Below are 24,725 nucleotides of genomic sequence, written 5' to 3'. Positions count from 1 at the left end.
TTATAACCGCATAACCGTTAGGTGTGCTATTTGAGGATCCAACCAGCCTCTGAGCTGATGACCTAACAGACAGACAGACAGACAGCTCATAAAATACGCCAGGCTTGTGTAAAATCTGTCCATATAGATGACATGACTTTGCCCTAATAGATTGCCGCAAAGTTCACGAACCAGTGTTGTGATGGAATTGTCCTCGTTTCCAGCCCTTCCCGAGTACATTTTTATGTTTACTACTTAACTGGATTTGGTGTCAGCAACCATGTAAAATTTGATCCCGTATTTATGCGGTTTGTTTTTCATATACACGCGAAACAAAATTCTGCCTCGAAATGGACACAGGCCTTCATCAATTGTCAAATGACGTTCTGGGTAGAATGAAGTTTGGCATTTTGCAACTAAAATATCGTAAAATGGGCGTATTTTATGCAATGACCAGGCTTATTTCTGGGTATAATTGTGTCATTGTTTACATGCAGCATATTTAGAATTTGAAAGAATCAATCTCTGCTCAGTAACTTCCTAGAGAAAGAGGTTTGAATTACGGGATGATTAATCCAGCAATCACCTAGTTTTGGCAATTTCACAATACATATATTAAGCACTATGCCGAAAAAATAATACAGTTCAAAGAATCTTAGGAAGGGAGGGAAAAAGGAAATGAACAGTGTTTTGAGTAATTCAGGTGAAATAATAGATCCCAGGGAATCACTGGCGAGGTGGAGGGAATATTTTGAACATCTTCTCAATGTAAAAGGAAATCATCATGGTGGTGTTGCAAACAGCCAAGCTCATGGGGAGGAGGAAAATGATGTTGGTGAAATTATGCTTGAGGAAGTGGAAAGGATAGTAAATAAACTCCATTGTCATAAGGCAGCAGGAATAGATGAAATTAGACCTGAAATGGTGAAGTATAGTGGGAAGGCAGGGATGAAATGGCTTCATAGAGTAGTAAAATTAGCGTGGAGTGTTGGTAAGGTACCTTCAGATTGGACAAAAGCAGTAATTGCACCTATCTATAAGCAAGGGAACAGGAAGGATTGCAACAACTATCGAGGTATCTCATTGATTAGTATACCATGCAAAGTATTCACTGGCATCTTGGAAGGGAGGGTGCGATCAGTCGTTGAGAGGAAGTTGGATGAAAACCAGTGTGGTTTCAGACCACAGAGAGGCTGTCAGGATCAGATTTTCAGTATGCGCCAGGTAATTGAAAAATGCTACGAGAGGAATAGGCAGTTGTGTTTATGTTTCGTAGATCTAGAGAAAGCATATGACAGGGTACTGAGGGAAAAGATGTTCGCCATACTGGGGGGACTATGGAATTAAAGGTAGATTATTAAAATCAATCAAAGGCATTTATGTTGACAATTGGGCTTCAGTGAGAATTGATGGTAGAATTAGTTCTTGGTTCAGGGTACTTACAGGAGTTGGACAAGGCTGTAATCTTTCACCTTTGCTGTTCGTAGTTTACATGGATCATCTGCTGAAAGGTATAAAATGGCAGGGAGGGATTCAGTTAGGTGGAAATGTAGTAAGCAGTTTGGCCTATGCTGACGACTTGGTTTTAATGGCAGACTGTGCCGAAAGCCTGCAGTCTAATATCTTGGAACTTGAAAATAGGTGCAATGAGTATGGTATAAAAATTAGCCTCTCGAAGACTAAATTGATGTCATTAGGTGAGAAATTCAACAGAACTGAATGTCAGATTGGTGATACAAAGCTGGAACAGGTCGATAATTTCAAGTATTTAGGTTGTGTGTTCTCCCAGGATGGTAATATAGTAAGTGAGATTGAATCAAGGTGTAGTAAAGCTAATGCAATGAGCTCGCAGTTGCGATCAGCAGTATTCTGTAAGAAGGAAGTCAACTCCCAGTCGAAACTATCTTTACTTCGGTCTGTTTTCAGACCAACATTGCTTTACGGGAGCGAAAGCTGGGTGGACTCAGGATATCTTATTCATAAGTTAGAAGTAACAGACATGAAAGTAGCAAGAATGATTGTTGGTACAAACAGGTGGGAACAATGGCAGGAGGGTATTCGGAATGAGGAGATAAAGGCTAATTTAGGAATGAACTCGATGGATGAAGCTGTACGCATAAACCGGCTCTGGTGGTGGGGTGTTGTGAGGCGAATGGAGGAGGATAGGTTGCCTAGGGGAATAATGGACTCTGTTATGGAGGGTAAGAGAAGTAGAGGGAGACCAAGACGACGATGGTTAGACTCGGTTTCTAACGATTTAAAGATAAGAGGTATAGAACTAAATGTGGCCACAACACTAGTTGCAAATCGAGGATTGTGGAGACGTTTTAGTAAATTCTCAAAGGCTTGCAGACTGAACGTTGAAAGGCATGACAGTCTATAATGATAATGTATGTAAATAATTTCACTGTGGTCCACTTATTTCAGGTAGAACTTGGCTTCAATGTTACAGCTTGCCGCATTTCTGCAATACTCTCAGCAGCATATCTGTTAGTTTCAGTTTTTATAGATTTTATTACGTCTGCACCGAAAACAACAGAAAAGCAATCGAACACAGAACTCTCACTATTTATGTTAGCGTTCACACCACTACATCCTTGAAAATCGGGAAGAGATTGTTTGCTATCTTCTTCCGTCCAGTTGTAAGCAGGTGCAGACTGTTGCCTCAGAGGGTGAAATGGCCTGACGAACTGCTCAGCGAAATCCCAAACCTCATAATCATTGTCTTCATTACTGGAAAAATAACAAGTACCGTATACCAAAATATATCAAAACCATAAGTTGGAATTCAGTTACTAGCTAGCTGATGAACAGAATATATGCCACTGGCGGATTTCTGTTTATATTTTGATATTGTCGTTATAATTGTGTATGTATCTTTACCTGAATAACTGATGGATCCATCATCATCATCATCATCATCATCATCATCACTGTCGTCCAGTTCGGATCTTGAATTACAGTATATTAGGGTTTCTATAGCACTATCGCTAAGCAATTCAACACAACGTGACGCCATTGTAGCAATGAGCGCGAAAGCAAAGCGTGCGGAATACATTCTCTCTACTCTTCAAAACAAGCATTCGTATTCTATCCAGCAAAGATCAGTGCTCCCATTTAGCAGCAGTATGCGGTACTGTAATGTTGTCATTCATGTTTACAGGAAGAGACATGGACGTATTTTCAGCAAGCGATTATTTATTAGTTAAGAAACCAAGCCCGACTGCCGCTCAGGCACCGTATATGGCAGTAAATGACGGAGCTCGAGCGGTGGGCATCATGTTCAATGTGTTAATAATCACAGAACTGTTAGTTCTAATACTGTTAATCATTACTAATTCGATTGTAAACGGGAACTGGTGAATGTTGACTACGAGATCTGTGAATATTAATACATGAAAGTCTTGATAATGAGCATACTCAAGGTGCAAGAATTTGGAACCTAATTATTTCTAATTTACTCATAATTTCATCCCAGTTTTTAACCCATTGCCTTGCAATGAAGGATAATTCCGTCATCCGTCATTGTTCGCGGGTTCCCATAAATGCAATGACGGAAATTTCCGTCCACTCTCTTTATTGCTTTTGTTGAGGTTCCCATGGATTCATATCGATATTTCTTTGCAATCCCAATATGTCTACGAGATGTTGGTAATCGTATTTCAGCTATCTTTGCCCTTCAGCTACGTATTTCGCCGCCGAAGAGTCTAAATACGATCGAGTAAATTGCCGCGTAAAGCTTTAGTGAAGGTAAAGTCAACGTCATGGCCAAGTCAGATGAAGCTCGAATATTACGTTTTTTGGAGGAAAGCGATGTCAGTGACGGTTTTTCCGATGAAAGTGATACTGAATTACCTTCCAGTGACGTTAGCATTAGTAGTTCCGAAGAATTAGATGACATTATTGGAGAAAATGAAGACGGGGGACGCAGGTGAACGTGTGCATAACCTAGAAGACTGGAAGTGGACACAGACAGACAATGTACCAAATAATATGCGGTGTATTGTAGATGGAGAACTGAACTCTGTGGTAGCAAGAATATTAGGCGATAATCCAGGGAAGGCTGAAGTGCTAGGTGAGTTTCTGACTGACGAATTCTGGAAACTTGCAAATAATAAAACTAACGCTAATGCGGCAAAATGTCTTCGCAATATTGAAAGTAACCCGACAAAAAAGAAAACTTATGATGAGGAGAACTGGTTTCCTGTGACAAAGGATGAACTGAAGGCTCATTTTGCGTTATGTATATTGATGTCTCAGACTAAAAAGTCTTCGGTTCAAGAATACTGGACTAAGGAAAGGGTTAGAGAAACGCCAATATTTTCAGAAACCATGTTCCATAGACGTTTCAGTATCATGTCTAGATATTTGCATTTTGCCCCAGATTCTCCAGAAACCCAGTGTGATAAGCTCCAGAAAGTTAGACCTGTTTTGCAGCTACTATTGGACAAGTTTCAGAAGTTGTACGTGCCTGGAAAAAGAATAAGTATTGACGAAAGTTTGATGAAGTTCAGGGGGCGTTTGGCATTCGTTCAATTCAACCCTTCAAAAGGAGCATGTTTCGGTATAAAATTCTATAAAGTCTGCTGCTCTGACACTAGCTATTGCTGGAAGTTTCGTATATATGTTGGTAAAGAACTTCGGCATGTAGATGGGACAGGTGATGCCAGACGACCACTGTGTAGTGAGGCAATTGTTCTTGAATTGTGTGACGAATTGCTAGGATCATGCAGGACTATTTATATGGACAATTGGTATATCTCACCTAGTCTTTTCAGGGAACTGATAATGAAAAATACCAATGCCATTGGAACTGTACGTCCAAACCGGAAATTCATGCCACCCCATTTTACAGCAATGAACCTCAAGAAAGGAGAACTGACTTTTGCCTCAGCAAATGGCATCCTTGCCACAAAATGGGTGGATAAAAAGAATGTACATCTTCTATCAACAGTGCATCAAAGACCAGATTTTGTGGAAACTAAAAACAAAAGGGGCAAACTTGTTCTGAAACCAAATATGGTTGTGGACTACAATTCTGGAATGGGCGGTGTTGATTCACATGACCAACGCCTTGCATCATACCCCCTAATGAGACGATATGCCAAAGGGTATAAGAAAATATACTTCTATGTGCTCGACATGGCAATGCAAAATGCTAGCGTCGTTCATCACATGCTGAATCCTGGAAAAAGGAGGCCCAGCTTTTCCAGTTTCAGGGTTGATGTTGCGGAGCAAATTTTGGAGGGTGTTGTTCTGCCTGATTATCGAACCAGAGGCCGGCCCAGTGCAGGAAGTACACCGGCGAGGTTACAAGGAAAACACTGCGGTCACTTCCCTGTCAAAATAACAGCAACAGCAAGCAAGGCATCTCAATCCAGAAGGTGCAAGGTCTGTTATGACCGCAGAGGAAAAAATCCCAAGGGAAAGAACAGGGGTGAATCCCGTTATGAATGTGATAAGTGTAAGGTGGCACTGCATGTAGAAGAGTGTTTTAAGATCTACCACACTGTGTTAAACTATTGTTAGGATGTGAACTGTGTTTCAGTGTGTTAACTTGCTGTAGCAAAAGTGTTCTCTTTTAAGCTAGATTAAATCGCAATCAGTGTATATTTATTTTCAAGAAAAATTGCAGTTCAATGGGTTAATGTCAGTTTGTATATACACTGACTGACAGTGACAATGCAACACCAAGGAGGAGTGGTTCGAAAGGGATGAAAGTTGGGGAAAAAACAGAGACGGCACGGACGAATAATTGATGTTTATTTCAAACCGATATGCAGTTTACACAATGCGCACGGCATCGACTCAGTAGGATGTAGTACCACCGCGAGCGGCGATGCACGCAGAAACACGTCGAGGTACAGAGTCAATAAGAGTGCGGATGGTGTCCTGAGGGATGGTTCTCCATTCTCTGTCAACCATTTGCCACAGTTGGTCGTCCGTACGAGGCTGGGGCAGAGTTTGCAAACGGCGTCCAATGAGATCCCACACGTGTTCGATTGGTGAGAGATCCGGAGAGTACGCTGGCCACGGAAGCATCTGTACACCTCGTAGAGCCTGTTGGGAGATGCGAGCATTGTGTGGGCGGGCATTATCCTGCTGAAACAGAGCATTGGGCAGCCCCTGAAGGTACGGGAGTGCCACCGGCCGCAGCACATGCTGCACGTAGCAGTGGGCATTTAACGTGCCTTGAATACGCACTAGAGGTGACGTGGAATCATACGCAATAGCGCCCCAAACCATGATGCCGCGTTGTCTAGCGGTAGGGCGCTCCACAGTTACTGCTGGATTTGACCTTTCTCCACGCCGACGCCACACTCGTCTGCGGTGACTATCACTGACAGAACAGAAGCGTGACTCATCGGAGAACACGACGTTCCGCCATTCCCTCATCCAAATCGATCTTGCCCGGCACCATGCCAGGCGTGCACGTCTATGCTGTGGAGTCAATGGTAGTCTTCTGAGCGGACACCGGGAGTGCAGGCCTCCTTCAACCAATCGACGGGAAATTGTTCTGGTCGATATTGGAACAGCCAGGGTGTCTTGCACATGCTGAAGAATGGCGGTTGACGTGGCGTGCGGGGCTGCCACCGCTTGGCGGCGGATGCGCCGATCCTCGCGTGCTGACGTCACTCGGGCTGCGCCTGGACCCCTCGCACGTGCCACATGTCCCTGCGCCAACCATCTTCGCTACAGGCGCTGCACCGTGGACACATCCCTATGGGTATCAGCTGCGATTTGACGAAGCGACCAACCTGCCCTTCTCAGCCCGATCACCATACCCCTCGTAAAGTCGTCTGTCTGCTGGAAATGCCTCCGTTGACGGCGGCCTGGCATTCTTAGCTATACACGTGTCCTGTGGCACACGACAACACGTTCTACAATGACTGTCGGCTGAGACATCACGGTACGAAGTGGGCCATTCGCCAACGCCGTGTCCCATTTATCGTTCGCTACGTGCGCAGCACAGCGGCGCATTTTACATCATGAGCATACCTCAGTGACGTCAGTCTACCCTGCAATTGGCATAAAGTCCTGACCACTCCTTCTTGGTGTTGCATTTGCTCTGTCAGTCAGTGTATATGTTTCATTTGTTTTATGTCAGTTGTGTGCATGTACATTTGTTTAGTTATTAGATATTTTACATTAAGGCTGAAGATGGCCAGCCCCAGCTGAAACTAGTCCCTAGTTAATGTAATTTAGAATATTGCATATTATAGTATTGAAAGGTGGATCATTGTGACATAAATAATTATATTGTGTTTAGTTCCTTCGGCTAAAATACAAATAAATTACCCTCTTTCAAAGAATAGATTTAATGAGCTTGTCTCACTGTGGCCCACCCTCTCCTAAATACTTAGTATGGTATTAAGTTGTCATGAAGTCAAAGAAATATAGGTATTTTCCTTAACGTCGTCCTCATTTGACGGATGAGTCGCCATGAACGACGTTGTGTACCCTTATCCATATGAACGCCGCAGAGAAGTCTGGAATAGAAACAAAGCTTTTGGCATGCACTCTAGTGATTAGGAAATGTATACCATCACCTCTGGTACCCTGCCGAATAACATCTAGAAGGTAAAAAATTTTCTACTACTGGTACTCTGACAAATAACAGCATGGCAGTGTCAAGCGATGACGCTTTAACAACAATGGCTATCAATGAAACTTGTTATTAGGTAACTTCCGTCCAACTCATGTACTTAGTGGTACCAACTTGCTAGATTGGGAAGTCTTTAAAATTCTGTGATAGTTGGATAGGAAGCATGATATATTTGATAAATATATACATAGATTCTTAAAAATATGAAAAGAGAATCAGATGGAGAACTACACACATTTGGTGTTTGCTGATGATTTGGCCATCTGGGGAGAGACCAAGGTAGAGGTACAAACTAGGCTGAATTAATGGGTGGCAAAGTTCAAACAGTATCAGATGAAAGTTAGCATAACAAAAACTGTTGCACTGAAAATGAGTAGGAAAGATACTGGCTGTTGCATAAAGTTTGAATGTGAAAACATTCAGTGTGTGTGTAGGTATTCAAATACCTCAGGAGTATGAATTCCAGCAAGAGTACTGCAGATAAAGAAGTATTAAACAGAGCGGCTAGCATTTCCAACTTCTACAACCTCATAAGACATTTACTTTGGGATAACAAAGTGCCCATGAGAACCAGGATGGCCCTGTATAAGTCATACTTTTTGCCCATTCTCACATACAGTCTAGAAACATATATACTGAAAGAGAGAGAAGTTGGTAAATTGCAAGCAAGTGAAATTAAGTTTCTACGAACTGTTCTTGTTGTTTGAGAAAGTCCCAGATAAGAGGGTTAACTGCCTCTCCAACTTTGACATAGCTAAACTAGAAAACCAGATTACACATAAATGAAAGTTGTAGTGCATGTTTTCAACTGAACTTCTAGATAAATGTGCAAACTGCTGCATAAATACAAACTGCTCTTTTATCTGGCTGTCGTAGTACAGGCCCTTAACGTTTGCAGTAACTACATATTTTTTGAAAAATCATAGTTTATTTACAGGTACTGTTTAATCGATATTGATCATGAGGAATTCAAGAGTAAAAATCTGGAAATAATTTGACAGAATTCTGAAAAAAACATTGGATACTGGATTTGTATGATGCGGTAGGAAGTACTGCAGATTTTAGTGTATCAGACGGATAAATTTAGTAATTATGGAATTAAGTGTACTTTTCTTGTCATTCTTAGAGATTACATGTAGTTTGGATTCATGTCAAATTCAATTTTAGTTCTCTAATGTAACAGTTTACTTGTGTCATTATTCTGATAGTGTTCTTTATCTCATAAAATTATGCTCAGTTCATTTAGCTGCTAATTATCAGTTCCTTTGGCTTTCTGTTTGAGATTGATATAATCATTTTTTATTTTTAGGAAAAAGAAAAGCACAGTAGCAGCAGCAAAGACAAAGATAGAGAAAAGGATAGAGATCGGGACAGAGACAAGGATAGAGAGAGAGATAAAGAGAAAGATAGAGAGAAGAAACATAAAGATGAAAAGAGAGATAAGGATAGAGAACATAAGAGCAGCTCGTCTAGTAAAGACAAAGAACATAAAAGTTCTAGCTCCAGGTAAGTTCTGTTATGTAGTATTATGAATTTGATACCATCAGAAGCTAGTTACTGCCATTTCAATGTTGGTAAGTTATTTAGAAGTAGGAAAAGTATTATGATTTGCTATTTTGATTTCAGCAAAGACAAGGAAAAACATAGCAGTAGTAGCTCCAGTAAGGACAAGGACAAAGACAGACATAGTTCTTCCCACCGAGATAAAGAAAAGGAGAAGGACAAAGAGAAGGATAAGCATAGTTCAAGCAGCAAGGACAAGGACAAGCATCATTCATCATCGAATCGAGAAAAGGATAGGCATAGTTCAAGCCCTGACAAAAAACACAGTGATAAAGACAAACATCGGAGCAAGGATAAGGAGAAAGATAGAGAATCCAAAGATAAAGGTTCGAAAATTTTAGTAATTATGGTATCAAGTATATTTTTCTTGCCATTCTTGGAGTTTGTTAAGAAGGAAGCCATACTTTTCAGTGTCCACTCAGTTAATGTAACTTAAGAGTCTTTTAGTCTGTCAGACCCTAATTATAATGCATATAACACTATAACATACCTGTAAATAACACACTATTAAACAAAGAATGACAAGTTTCGTTCTTGAAAGAACATCATCAGGCTCTTATCAAATCACATTTTTAACCTTTTGATCAGTGAGTTTTGGTGACACTCCCAGGCCACCAGGAGTGAGGTATTTTTTCCTTGAAAATTTTTAATTTTAAGTTTTTTGATTTTAACTTTTCTTCTATTAATAAATTTACATAATTTACACTTAGTTACATAATTAATACCTTCAATTTAATTGAAATCAGTGTCGTAGAAAATATTTTTCTCAAAATAATGAAAGGAATAGTAAAATTGACAAAAATATAATTAGGTCTACTCTCTATATGTGATCAAGTTTGTAACCTTTACAACACATTGATTTGATTTTACAACAATGTCACCTATCAAAATATCTTTAGGATATGGTACTGACCCAGACACTCATTTTTCATCGTGTACAGTGTCCGTATCCTTTCCAGCATAAACAATAAAATTAAGGATAAACCCAGTTTCACAGTCGTGAAGTATATAAATCTTAATAACAAACCTGTGTCGTTTTGATGTTTGTTGTTTCTATTTTTGGCGACCTTTCCAAGAAACTAGGCTCTCATCAATATAGATATTTTGGAAGGGATAGAATACAGATCGGAATTTCTTTCTGAAATAGTTTATTATAGGCCTAATTTTGTGAAGTCTGTCATCTGGGGTTTGTAGATTGTCAGAAAAGGGAAGCGGCCTTAGAGGGAGGAAGAAATTGTCAAGACAGGTCACTTTACCGAACATCGGAGTTTCGAACAATATACACCGACTGACAGAGCAAATGCAACACCAAGAAGGAGTGGTCAGAACTTTATGCCAATTGCAGGGTAGACTGACGTCACTGAGGTATGCTCATGATGTGAAATGCGCCGCTGTGCTGCGCACGTAGCGAACGATAAATGGGACACGGCGTTGGCGAATGGCCCACTTCGTACAGTGATGTCTCAGCCGACAGTCATTGTAGAACGTGTTGTCGTGTGCCACAGGACATGTGTATAGCTAAGAATGCCAGGCCGCCGTCAACGGAGGCATTTCCAGCAGACAGACGACTTTACGAGGGGTATGGTGATCGGGCTGAGAAGGGCAGGTTGGTCGCTTCGTCAAATCGCAGCCGATACCCATAGGGATGTGTCCACGGTGCAGCGCCTGTGGCGAAGATGGTTGGCGCAGGGACATGTGGCACGTGCAAGGGGTCCAGGCGCAGCCCGAGTGACGTCAGCACACGAGGATCGGCGCATCCGCTGCCAAGCGGTGGCAGCCCCGCACGCCACGTCAACCGCCATTCTTCAGCATGTGCAAGACACCCTGGCTGTTCCAATATCGACCAGAACAATTTCCCGTCGATTGGTTGAAGGAGGCCTGCACTCCCGGTGTCCGCTCAGAAGACTACCAGTGACTCCACAGCATAGACGTGCACTCCTGGCATGGTGCCGGGCTAGAGCGATTTGGATGAGGGAATGGCGGAACGTCGTGTTCTCCGATGAGTCACGCTTCTGTTCTGTCAGCGATAGTCACCGCAGACGAGTGTGGTGTCGGCGTGGAGAAAGGTCAAATCCGGGAGTAACTGTGGAGCGCCCTACCGCTAGACAACGCGGCATCATGGTTTGGGGCGCTATTGCGTATGATTCCACGTCACCTCTAGTGCGTATTCAAGGCACGTTAAATGCCCACCGCTACGTGCAGCATGTGCTGCGGCTGGTGGCACTCCCGTACCTTCAGGGGCTGCCCAATGCTCTGTTTCAGCAGGATAATGCCCGCCCACACACTGCTCGCATCTCCCAACAGGCTCTACGAGGTGTACAGATGCTTCCGTGGCCAGCGTACTCTCCGGATCTCTCACCAATCGAACACGTGTGGGATCTCATTGGACGCCGTTTGCAAACTGTGCCCCAGCCTCGTACGGACGACCAACTGTGGCAAATGGTTGACAGAGATTGGAGAACCATCCCTCAGGACACCATCCGCACTCTTATTGACTCTGTACCTCGACGTGTTTCTGCGTGCATCGCCGCTCGCGGTGGTCCTACATCCTACTGAGTCGATGCCGTGCGCATTGTGTAACCTGCATATCGGTTTGAAATAAACATCAATTATTCGTCCGTGCTGTCTCTGTTTTTTTCCCCAACTTTCATCCCTTTCGAACCACTCCTCCTTGGTGTTGCATTGTCACTGTCAGTCAGTGTATTTGTTGACCAATAATTTTTCATTTTTTTCTTCACATGGTCCATCAACAAAACAGTTGCCAGGAAAAGATAGTCTCTACGGTTATGCCTTGCCGCTTATGTAACTTCAGGTTTTCCTTTACGTCCGTATTTTCTGTAATATTACGATCAACAAATTCTTTGAAAATTGACACTTCAAGTCTTGAATTGTTGTCATTATCATTCAAGATTATTGCTAACCCTTGAATTTGATGGATCAAAATGAGCAGAAAGCATAGGAAGAAACCTGCCTACTGAACTGAACTTTCTTCCTTTTGTTTGAACAGCTGACAGCTTAGCCTTCTTTGCGACAGCAGAGCGCTGCACTTAGTCTTCAATTTCCGTGTAGTCGTCTTTCGAGGAATAACCTAATTTCACTCTCATTGGACACAATACAATCACTGTCACTGTCAAATATTAATTTCATCGTCAGACACCTTTGTTAGTCAAAATATTACTTATATCTTCCGGACCAAGCTCGCATCTTCGATTCGATCCCGCCATTACCACGTATTTGTTTACTATCAGGGAGTGTGTGTTTCTACAGAAACCAGAGATGAGGGAAAATAAAAATGTGTGTTGTCTAGGAATAGTCATTCAGTGCACTCACAGTCAACAACAATAGAAAACAGTTCCCGGGTGTTGTAATTTGTAGCACAATTGCGTAAGAAGTTAGGTTATGTAACTAAGAATGCTGCGACAGAACTTCATCACAGAACATAAGGGATGTGATAAAATATGGAATAAAGTTTGCTGAACATGTCAAATATCCTCCAACTTTGTTCTGAAAACCTGCCAGTACGATATCAGGAAACAATTTCAAACATTCAACATGAAGCGTGAATAGACTGTTCAGGCGCAAACTTCGAGAACGTAAATAGATGGCTGTACTCCCATGGGCCACGTGCAACACTGCTGTAAATAGATGGCAGTACTACTCATTGGGTTAAATTTTTTTATGAGAATTGTTAGGTGCACTAGCGTCAGAAAGTTTAGCTCTCCCATGAATTTTCACTTACCATAAAAGATAGGGGCTATTTATTGAAAAACAACATGGAAATATCTATGTTTTTAGAACTAACTAGTTTTATTACACATTTCATTAGATTTTCCTTTACACTGATCATTCACAGGGAGCTAGAAACACAATCACAACATCTTAAGCAATCACACTGCCTGTTGATCAATGTCTTTGCTTTGATTACTGCTTTACAGATGCGTGGCATTCTAACTGTTAATTTTTCAAAAGTCTCGGTGTTTCTACATCCCCAGGTTTCTAACAGACATTGCCACAACCCATCCACACTGCCTGGCGCCTTTTCTTTCACTTTTCTGTCAAGTTCTTCCCACAAAAGTTCAATAGGTGACAGATCGGGTGATTGAGGAGGCCAGACCATTAATTCCAATTTTCCTTGAGCTTGTTTCCTTTCCAGATACTGCTTGCACAAATGAGAGGTGTGTTTAGGATCATTGTCCTGCTGTAGAACAAATCTTTCACCAATCAGCTTCATTCCAGATGGCATGGCATTGCGCGAAAGGATACTGTGATATTGTTTCTTTTCCAGTATTCCCTGTACTTTCACCAAATCACCAACCTGATTATTTCCAAAACATCCCCACACCATCACATTTCCTCTTCCATGCTTCACAGAGGGAATTACGCAGGATTCCATAACCCTTCCACCGGGGCGGTGATGAACATATTAGCGACGATTGGAAAAAAAAATTCAAATTTAGATTCATCCGTCCAAAGCACCCTTTTCCATTATTCAGCGGTCCAGTTACCATGCATTTTGGCCCATTGTAACCTTTTCTGCTTGTGTACAGTTTTCAACAATGGTTTCCGTGCTGCTACGCGACCAAACAATCCTGCCTCAAGCAGACAATTTTTCATTGTTGTCACAGACACAGGTTGTTCTCTTGTTTTATTTATCTCTGAGCAAATATGTAACCACTGTACATCTTCTGTATCGCTTTCTGAGGATTAAAATACAAGTATCTTCAATTTTAGAAGTCTTCCTTGGACGTCCACTGCGTGGTCGATCTCATGACTACCTGTTTCCTCTCTGTGTTTCACTGTTCTGCAAACGCTGCACTCTGAAATGTTCAATTTTTCCGCAAGTTTTCGGTTCGACCACCCAATTTCTTTTTAAGCACAAGCCTTGGCTCTGTTTTCTTGGGTTATATTAGCCTTCTTCCCCTTATTCGATTATTTGATGTGTGTTGCCGTAGTTTTGCCCAGATAACAACTATGTATAAAATAAACAATCTGGTACAGAGATTAACATACAGCTGCTCAGGATAACTTCTGTAGGCTAACTGTCGACTTCGAAGACAGCGAGGAAACAAGAAGGACACGTAATCACGTGAGAGAGGCATGTTTATTACCTGGGAAAGGGCCGGAAATTATCCAGGTAGAAGCAGGCAGTAAGAGCTGGGGACCATAAATCTGTCAACTTCTTTGAAAAGATAAAGTAAAATCTTGCAATATGCACTGATATAGCTTTATGAAAGTGTTGAAAGCATCCATACATAAGTAACAGAACTAAAGTACCACTTATCATCACACAGAAGACAATTTTTTAAGAAAATTATTAATTTTCGTAGGCGAGTCTAAACTTTCTGACGCTAGTGTATGTAGAATCATTTATGTTAACATTCTGTTTATACCCTTTAACTCTGTGGGTGGAAACTTATATATGCTCTACTTTTCTTTCAGGGCGGAAATATATATATGTTCAGTTTTAATTTCATGGTTTTACTAGTTCATAGTCCGCCTCCGTAGCGTAACGGTTAGTGTTATTAGCTGCCGTCCTCGGGGGCCCGGGTTCGATTCCCGGTACTGCCAGAAATTTAAGAATGGCAGGAGGGCTGGTATGTGGTTCAAATGGTACACGCAGCTCACCTCCAATGGGGGTGTGCCTGAAAAGAGCTGCACCACCTTGGGATGAGGACACGAGTTTACTTTACTAGTTCATAGACTACAGAAGCTGTTCCTTCAACTCTACTAAGGGAAATCTCCTCAGTACCTTGAACCGTTTTTTTGTCCCATTAGTAGGAGTTGTATGATACATGTTGTGTGACACAGTTTCTTCGTGCATGTACTTGTTTCGTGTTTTCTGGTAAAATGGCATCACAAAAACGGATTAGTGATACCGATATAGTTTCGGTATTAGATGATACAAAGAAGTGTCAGATTTTAGTTTGTGACTTTGGAGGCGAAAATTCTTTCTCCAGCTCACCTAAGATTAAGAGTCACACAATTGACACTGGCAGTGACAGAGTGGATGGGACATAAGTAATAACAGTCCTGGAACTACGACTAATATTCCCGTTCATAATATTGATCAAGGGTCAATGTTGCTGTCAAACTGTAATAGATGCACACTGTAGAACAGGGCGCGGAAAGTCCCGGATGCCAGTTTACCATGGCGCTTAAAATTCTCTCTCTGGTACCTTGTTCTTCAGGCTGGGTTATCTCTTACTTCGTAATTATATTCCCCGTTTGATGTCTCTGAACTACTGCAAAGCGTATGTAATAATACTGTACACAACCCCCTGACACACTATATGATTTATCAAACTCGGTTTGTTCCGGTTGCTTTTGAAACATGGGGCAAGATTCTGAACTATTTGTATTTTCTGTACAAAGCTATTAATCACAAAATCTGGGCAAAAATGTTATCTCTAGAACGTTGCTCATAATTATTGTAACTACCTATTTTATTTCAAAGTTAAAAACCTGGAGTGTTTTTAGTCTCAAAATTTGAGGATCATAAATATTATTACATATCTGTTGAAAATGTACATTTTATTTATTTAGCATATGGCCCATACAATCAAGTTGAATACAGAAATAAATTATATACATATTTACGTAACAGGAAAACAATGAACAAGAAAAAACTCCTTACAACTGAATGTCAAGATCATTGATTCACTGTCTTGCTTCTGGAGTTGCCATCAGAAAATCCACTTTGTTGCCTGTGTATGCCCGCGTTTCACACTGTCTGACAATATGGTATATGGTTTGTCGTGCAGCTCCGCAGTCACACGCGGGTGTCGGCAACTTGTTCCATTTAAACAACATGTCTCTGCATCTGCCATGGCCTGTTATTATTCTGTTCAGAGCAGTCCATGTTTTACGTGGTAGCTGAAATCCACTTGGAAGTTTGGCATTCGAGAACATACTGTGCAGGTGCATCTCTGTTGCTGCTTCCCACCGTCTTTTCCACTCTTTACGTGGGTTGTAGCCTCTAGCAACCATCCAAGATAAAGAATTTCATTATTTGAAAATAATGTTTCATTTGGCTTATTATATTGCAAAGAAGATTAAGCCTTTTTCAGGCTTCGAAGGCCTGTTTGAGTTGAATACAAAATTGGGAGTTGAAATACAAGGGGAGTATACCAATGAAAAACGATGCAAAGACTTTTATGTCGTACATTTCAAAAGTGTTGCAGGATGAGATAATTTGTGAAATGAAGGTTTCTCAGTATGTCAGTTTAATGCGTAATGGATCCACAGACAAGGCAGTGGCAATGAAGTTCAAGAAACATTTCTTTCACTTGTACCACTTGAAAGTGTTACCGCAAATGGTTATTTAAATGCCATTAACAAAGAACTTGAAAAATGTGGTCTTTCAGAATGGCTGTCATCTAGTTCCAGCAAGTTAATTGGCATTTCTGCTGATGGTGCAGCAAATATGTTTGGCTGTGATAATGGTCTCGTACAGAAAATAAGACAGAATGTGAATCATATCATAGCTGAACATTGTGTAGCACACTGGCCGTGCGGTTAGGGGCGCGCAGCTGTGAGCTTGCATCCATGAGATAGTGGTTTTGAACCCCACTGTCGGCAGCCGTGAAGATGGTATTCTGTGGTTTCCCATTTTCACACCAGGCAATTGCTGGGGTTGTACCTTGCTTAAGACCACGACCTCTTTCTTCCCATTCCCAGGCCTTTCCTATCCCGTCGTCGTCATAAGACTTATCTGTGCTGGTGCGAAGTAAAAGAAGTAGCAAAAAACAGTGTAGCATACAGATTAAACTTAAGTGTTCTAAGTTCTCTCAAGAACAGAAAGTACATTGGCGATCTTGATTCCGTTTCAACAAGATTCTATAAATTTCACCATCCTCCTAAAAGACAGAGCTGAAACAAGTAGCAGAGAAGTCTTCATTGCAGTGTACAAAATTTCAGTACCGTACCACTCTAAGATGGGTCGGTAGCAAAGTTTGCACTGTTTTGGCTCTAGTGAAAGACTGGAAATGTGCTTCAGTGCACCTAGAAAGCTTTGCTGCAGAAAAAGACATTGCTTTTGAGGCAGGGATTTTATTGAAACAGCTTACCAACTTCAATCTTGTGCATATCATCCATTTTCTGTTTGACTACCTGAGCATTCATAAAAACTTCTCTCCCCTGTTTCAAAGGGAGCAAGTTTTCCTGAGCACAGTGGAACGCCATGTGAAAAGTTCAATAAGATTGTTAAAATCATTAAGAACTGTTCTAGGAGATAATTAAGCAAGGTTCATTTCAAGTACATCTTTAAATGGCATATTTCAGGAACTTCTGCCGCATGACCTCAATCCTACTACAAGAGTTTCTGTTGAAACCAAAAAGGACCACCTTATCCATCATGTAGTGAAGTATTTACAAGAGAGGTTTTTAAATAACCTCAATATTTGACACTTGCTTGGCTAACTGGAAGCACTGTAGAAGATTTTAGCATCAGTGAAGTAGCATCTCTAGTTCAACACTTCGAGAAACAAATTTGTCCCTTGGATGATAATGATGAATATAAACAGAATATTGTCAATGAGTGGTATGAATTTTAAGTATTTGGAAAGGGAAAGAAACTTGATCTTCTTGGCTTAGCACTAGCAAACAAAGAAATATCCCCATATTAGGAAAATTACAGTCCATAATTTCTGTCTTTCCAGTGTCAATTGTGTGTTGTGAAAGAGGCTTCAGTGAAATTAACCTAGTGAAAAATAATTTTAGGTCATCATTGAAAGTTGAAAATGTAAATAATAAATTTATGTATAAGAGAAAGAAACTTCTTAATGAGAAAATGTACTTCGCACACCTCTCAGCACCACTGAACTTGCTTCCTCTGGAATGGGATTCTTTCCAGAAACATATCAATGAGAAAATGGAGAACACACTTAAAATGAAACAAGAAACTTTGGATAATAAATTATTTAAGTTGAAAAATTTAGCATCTAATGGAGAAGAAAGAAGGTTAGTTCCTAATCTTACGTTTGATGATAGTGTTTATCCACCTCCAATTAAAAACTTGTCTGAGATAGAATTAAATGAAGAAGAAACCTCTATTTTAAGTCAAGGCCCTAATTTCAGTTGGCCAAGTTCAAACAAAAGTTACGATTTAATCACAACATTAGCAGAAACAGAAACAGCAATACAGAATGTACCTGTAGATTTACAGAATGACTTAAGGTATGAAGCTAAGAAGAAAATTCCTATTTTAGTAAAAGGTTTACTATCACTTCGAGGCACCAACAAGGCAGTTAATAACTTGAAGCAAAAAAATCAAGCTAAATAACTTGATTATCACAAAAGCAGATAAAGGAGGAACAGTTGTAGCCCTAGATAGAAATGTTTATATTGATAAAATAGAAACATTTTTTAATAACAATTCGTTTAGTACAATTGATAAAGACCCGACATCACATATTCAGAGGGATCTTAAAAAACTATGAAAAACCACGTCTTTCTTGTTTAATGAACATGATGTGCAAACATTAATAAATATGAACCCTAGACTCCCGACTGCAAGAGCACTGCCGAAATTACATAAACTTTATTTATTTATTCGTATCAGAAGCATACATTTTACATTGCATAATGGTACTTAATGACATACATATCAAATAGTGTCTGCCCAAAATTTTGCCAAATCACGGGCATTAGGTGTTGCAGCCATCAAGTCCTCTATTGTGCAACTTAAGGACACTTACTACAGTTCATGAAATGGGCTGTGGTTTGGTCTTCACCACATTCGCATTGCCTGGATGTGCCAGGAAAGCCCCACTTTACCATATTGGTTCTTGATCTACCAACCCCAGTGCGAAGCCTGTTCAACGATTTCCACGTAGACCAATGTTCCTCGTGTCCTGGGGGGAGATGTTCAATTGGTAGCATCCAATCAGCAAGTTGAGGATTTCTAGTTCTCCATAATCTCAACCGTGTGGATTGGGCATATTCGTTTAAATCTTCGGTTGTATTCATGAAACTCCTCCTAGACCTCAATCTTCGGTGCGCAGGTTCATATCCATTTAATGGGTGTGCACATGAGGCAAGTGCTTTAGTTCTCTCATTCATGGATGCAACTTCTCTTCTTATATCTGGTGGGGCGATTCCAGCCAAACAGTAGATTCTATCTCGTGGAGTTGGTCTCAAGCAGCCAGTAATGAGTCGACATGTTTCATTTAGAGAAATGTCAACTTGTTTAGCATGACTTGATCTGTACCAAACAGGGCAAGCGTACTCTGCAGCGGAGTAACACAGAGCCAGGGCTGTTGTTCTCAACGTCTTTGGATGTGTACCCCAATTGGTTCCAGACAACTTGCGAAGGATGTTGTTTCTAGCCGACACTTTCTGCTTGATGTTCATGCAGTGTTGTTTGTAGGTGAGAGCACGATCCAATGTTACACCTAGATATTTAGGTGTTGGGCAGTGATCTAGTTGAGTATCTTCCCATACTACCTGCAAGGAGAACCGATTAGACCTATCATAAATTTCAAACATAGCCCCATTTATAAAACCTCTAGATTTATACATAATTTCTTATCAAGGAAATACGTATTTCATTGTAAAACACCTATTAAAAACTCAGTGGATTTTTGCAGTCTAGTTAAAGATTTTAAACTTGGATCATCTCACACGACATGTTCGTTTGACATAACCAACATATATACAAACATTCCAATAGAAGACACTATCAGAATCATTAAGAAGAATTTCATGAAGAACAAATTAGTAAACATACCAGAAATTGAAGATTTTATTAATGTTTTAAAATTCGTGTTAAATCAAAATTATTGTACATTTAATAATAAAATTTACCGACAAAATGGGAGCCCCAGCATCAGGAATATTGGCTAATATATACTTAGACTATTTGGAACACACGGAAATTATTAATCAAATAGAGGGTTTGGATTTTTGGACACGATGTGTGGACGATGTTTACGCTATAATAGATAACAGACTTACCGATAGCAATAAAGTTTTAAATATATTGAACTATTTGGATTCCAATATAAAATTCACTTTAGAAGAGGAAGTAGAGAGATCATTGAATTTTCTGGACATAGTCACAGCGAGAGAAGAAAAAGGATTTTCTTTCAAAATACACAGAAAATATACTTTCACACTGACCACTATCAAGAACAACTCGTTACACCCTGAGGCACAGAAAAGATCAGCAAATTATAGTTACGTTAACAGAGCGTTTAGTATTCCTTTATCCAAATCTGAAAGGAATAAAGAACTGTTGTTTATCCGACAACAAGCCCTCTTGAATGGTTTCACCAATAACATGAGTGATAAAATAATTAATAAATTTTCGGAGAAGCAGCATTCCAAATTAGCAATCAAACCTAGTAAAACCGAAAAATACATCAAGTTCACATATAATAATCCAAACATACACGTAATAACAAATTTATTTAAGAGAAAAAATTTCAAAATTGCATTTTCCACCAATAACAACATGAAACATAGTATTTTCAACCATGATACAATAAATCTCTCGGAAAAAGATAAATTTTTTGATTCAGGAATCTCGATCGTGGTCGTCCACGGCCTCTCCTTCCTTGGATTTGCATTTCCATCACCTTTTTTGGCATTCTTTCGTCGCTCATTCGCTTTATGTGCCCAAACCATCTTAGTCGGCTCTTCTCTATTCTATCATTCATTTTTTCCACTCCAATTTCTTCCCGGATTTTCTCATTCCTTATTTTGTCTCTTCTACTCTTCTGTATCATACTCCTCAAGAATTTCATTTCGGCTGCCTGTATTCGACTCTCATCCTTCTTTGTCATTGTCCAAGTTTCTGCTCCGTAAGTTGTTATGGGTACGTAATACATCTTGTACATAGTATCCTTTGCTTCCATTGGCACATCTTTGTCCCATAACATGTTTCTTACACTATGATAGAAACAACTTCCAGCTTGAATCCTTTTACTAATCTCAGCATCCAGTCGAGCATTCTCCATTAATTCTCCATTGAATACTATTACTACCATTTGTTATTGTTGAAAATGCTAGATGCCAGTATGATAATGATATGAGTATTAGGAAAAAATTCAGGCTTGTAGATTTGTGTGCTAGCTCCTAGATGTAAAACATTTGTCATGCCCTGTGGTAGAATATTTGTTATTTATGCAGAGCATGGGTTAAACTGCTGTGGCAATTTTTTTGACCATTTTTTTCTGCTTTTTGATGAACAAAGACCTTAAATGAAGCCAAAACATCATTGAAAGTAGCTTTTGGCACATATACGTAATGAACTAATGTGTACCGAGTGGAGTAGCCGTGCTACAGCTGTAGAGCCAAGCTCTGCATTCGGGAGACAGGTGAGTTCGATCCCCGCCATCTGCTGTCCTGAGAATGGTTTTCTGTGTTTTGCCATTTTAACTTCTAGGCAAATGCAGGGACAGTTACTGTTCATATGCCACAGCTGTTTCCTTCCACCTACTTACCAAATTTAATTCACCATCATTCATTTTATCTTCATTAGCTCCTCAACTGAGATAAACGTTGGTATGGGCATCCGATTGAACAAATGTGCTATATAAATTCATCTCGCCTCATCCCTGACTTCGTGTCGGGAAATGAGACCAACAGGTAGGCTTTCTGAGGACTAATGTGTACTTAAAGGTAACCATTGTCATATCATATTATGGAGTGTCCCTTGTGTCATTCTTCTAGTCAAAAAATTATGAGACCATATTTTGTCTTCAGACCACTTCAAAGTTGGGTTTCTACTCTTAAACAAGGTATGTGGTTAATTTGGGTGTATTTTTATTACACCACCTTGCACTATTTTGTCTTCAGACCACTTCAAAGTTGGGTTTCCACAGTTACACAAGGTACACCACTTTGCACACTTTGTTGCAGTAGCAAGGAAGAGGAAGAACTACTGGAGCACTTCATTTAGGTAAGTTCAAATTTTCAAGCATATACAGTAAGTGTGGAAACGGAAATTAAAACATGTTTCTACATTGCTAAAAAAAATTTCATCAATTTTAACATGAAAATAAAAAGTGGTTTGACAGTCTTTTAAGAACGAAACATGTCCTTTATATAATAGTGTGATTTTTCTTTACAGGTATGTTATAGTGTTATAGGTATTATGATTATTCGACAGACTGAAGATCTTTACATTCTTAAAGTTTACATCTATTTTGGTTTCATGTCAAATGATTGTGGTATCTCATCATTCGTTTATTTTTAAATTGGAATTTATTCTCATGTTATCCATATTCACTCTAGCTTCTTACATGTACACTCAAGTGCACCCAAATTGGCTGGCAAAAAAGTATTTAATTTTATACAATCTCGAAATGCAAGGATAGTCGTGAACTGTGGATAGCCAGTGACCAAAGAGATGATAACTTGGAATCCTACCACCTGCACAATATGTTCAACGTGTTTCAAACAAGAGGATTTTGAAAGAAACTCATGTTCTGCAATGGCCAATGTTTGTGCGGTTGAATGTACATGTTCAGTATGGTAACTGTTGATAGTTGAAGAGAGGTGAGCATAATTGAATAAATCGAAGGCCAGCTCACACTATACAATACCTGTTAACATGCTCCGCAATTCATCTGCCTTGTCAGTAAATGTATATTAATTTAATAATGCTTGGGCATGTTAATGTTTCATTTATTATTATAATTATTAGCATAATACCCGTGCTTTGCTACGGTTTTAAGTTGAAGGTTCTTTTTGAAAGTTTTAAACTATGGAGATCCTTCTGTCGGATCGTTTGTCAAACGGTATTGGAGAAATGAATATTTGTATTCCCAGATCAAATTATTATTGGTATTAAGGAGCTGCGGCTTTATGACGCAATTGAGGGTGCGTGTTAAGCTGTCAGCTGTTTTCAAATACGTTTTGACGCTCACAGGGTGATGTCACCACTGCATAACATACACTGTAATAATGTAGTTCGAAGCGTGTTTTCTGCGCTGCGTGTGAAATTTTAGGTTTTAGTTTTCAGTACTGGACTGACTGATACGTTGGTACAGATAACTCTCTTGTTCGTTATTTCTAAGCAAATATTTGTGTTTTCCGTTGTTTCTGTCAATGAATATACGTATAACATTTTAATTACTTTCATTTTATTTTTCAGAGCTTACAATTTACTGTTTTGAAGGTGACAATCTCTATTTGGAGTGGTATTTGAACGCTTTAGAACTGAAATATACATATATAAAAACTCTTTATTTAACAGTTAAGACATATAAGCAAACTGTATGTGAAATTTTGGTTTTGTACGTCGAACAAAGGGCCACCACAATGCGAAATTTTTACTTCATATGTCAAATGGTATCGGAGGAATGAATGTTTTTGTTTTTGAAGTTAGTCCACTAGGAGTGTAATGAAACCAAACCACACTCCATGGCGTAACAGCCCTGAAGGTCCATTACCTACAAAGCGACTGCTGCTCTGGGGCCTGTTCCACGAACGAACTTTGCAACTTTTCACTTTGCACTTTTCAGTTCAGATTTTGTTCCACCATCACTTTTCAAGCCTGTTATGTTCCTCCATTGGTACAGAAATGCAAAGTGCAAAGAAATGAAAAGTTTTCATAAATCTTGCAAAGAGACGATTCCCTTTTCATCTGTTAATTAACAAGTATGTACACTAGTTTCTCGGCGTAGAATTTGGTTTAGTTATATAAACACGTTACGACGAGAGCTTTTGTTAGCATCAAGTGAGGACAGTGATGAAGGATTCAATAAGAGAACGTACAAAGGCAGGATTAATTTTCTTTACCTCACTTTGACGGAATTTCGCGAGTGATTTCGTATTACTCCAACACAGGCTGACTATATTCTTGAAATGATCGGTCATTTATTAAACCATGCAACAAAAAAGAAGACAATTCCTTTCTGAAAAAGGACAAATTCTTATATGCTTACATTGGTTAGTAAATGGTGCCCAGCTACAGGGTGTAACAGCAAGGCATGGGACATCAAAATCAATTACTTGCAGAACTGTTACCAAAGCCGTAGATGTTACAGTAAATGTAATATTTCCCTTTCTGAAAAAGAACAAATTCTTATATGCTTACATTGGTTAGTAAATGGTGCCCAGCTGCAGGGTGTAGCAGCAAGGCATGGGACATCAAAATCAATTATTTGCAGAACTGTTACCAAAGCCGTAGATGTTATAGTAAATGTAATATTTCCTAAAAGTACGTTGGCCTAATAATCCACATAATAGCGACAGGATTTCTAATGAAGGGTGAATTTCCTTCTGTATGTGGATATGTTGACGGTACTCTCGGTAATGTCTCATCATTTTAGAGGTTATTTTTAAAGTTGCCAAAAAGGATGTAACATTTCTCCTTGATAATTTCCAGCACAGTCAGATTCTTGTAATAACCTTTCTTTCCCATGACAAAAACTTTAACGGTACCACAATTATACCGTCAAGTTCGCCGCGAAAATAAAGCATTAAAATCATAGAGTATTAGGTCTACCGGTATACAGTTTGCTCATGGAATAAACTCGATCGGATCTCTCATTCGCAAAGACTTTTCACTTTACGGAGAAATTGAAAAGTGCAACCTAGATCATGGTGGAACAGAAAGACTTTGCACTTT

General features: G+C 39.8%; 1 protein-coding gene across 1 annotated transcript in view; it reads left to right on the top strand.

Moving 5' to 3' along the window:
- The window catches only part of Top1 (topoisomerase 1), a 296,538-nt gene that overhangs the window by 44,588 nt on the left and 227,225 nt on the right, over positions 1-24,725 (top strand). The window contains exons 4-5 of the mRNA XM_067145807.2: positions 8,895-9,091; positions 9,212-9,474. Of these exons, the coding sequence (XP_067001908.1) occupies positions 8,895-9,091; positions 9,212-9,474 (460 nt within the window). The remainder of the gene's footprint in view (positions 1-8,894; positions 9,092-9,211; positions 9,475-24,725) is intronic.

This window comes from Anabrus simplex, chromosome 4 (assembly GCF_040414725.1).
Source record: "Anabrus simplex isolate iqAnaSimp1 chromosome 4, ASM4041472v1, whole genome shotgun sequence".
Classification (NCBI taxonomy): domain Eukaryota; kingdom Metazoa; phylum Arthropoda; class Insecta; order Orthoptera; family Tettigoniidae; genus Anabrus; species Anabrus simplex.
The sequence above is the reverse complement of the archived record's forward strand: the minus strand, read 5'-3'. Positions and strand labels throughout refer to the sequence as shown.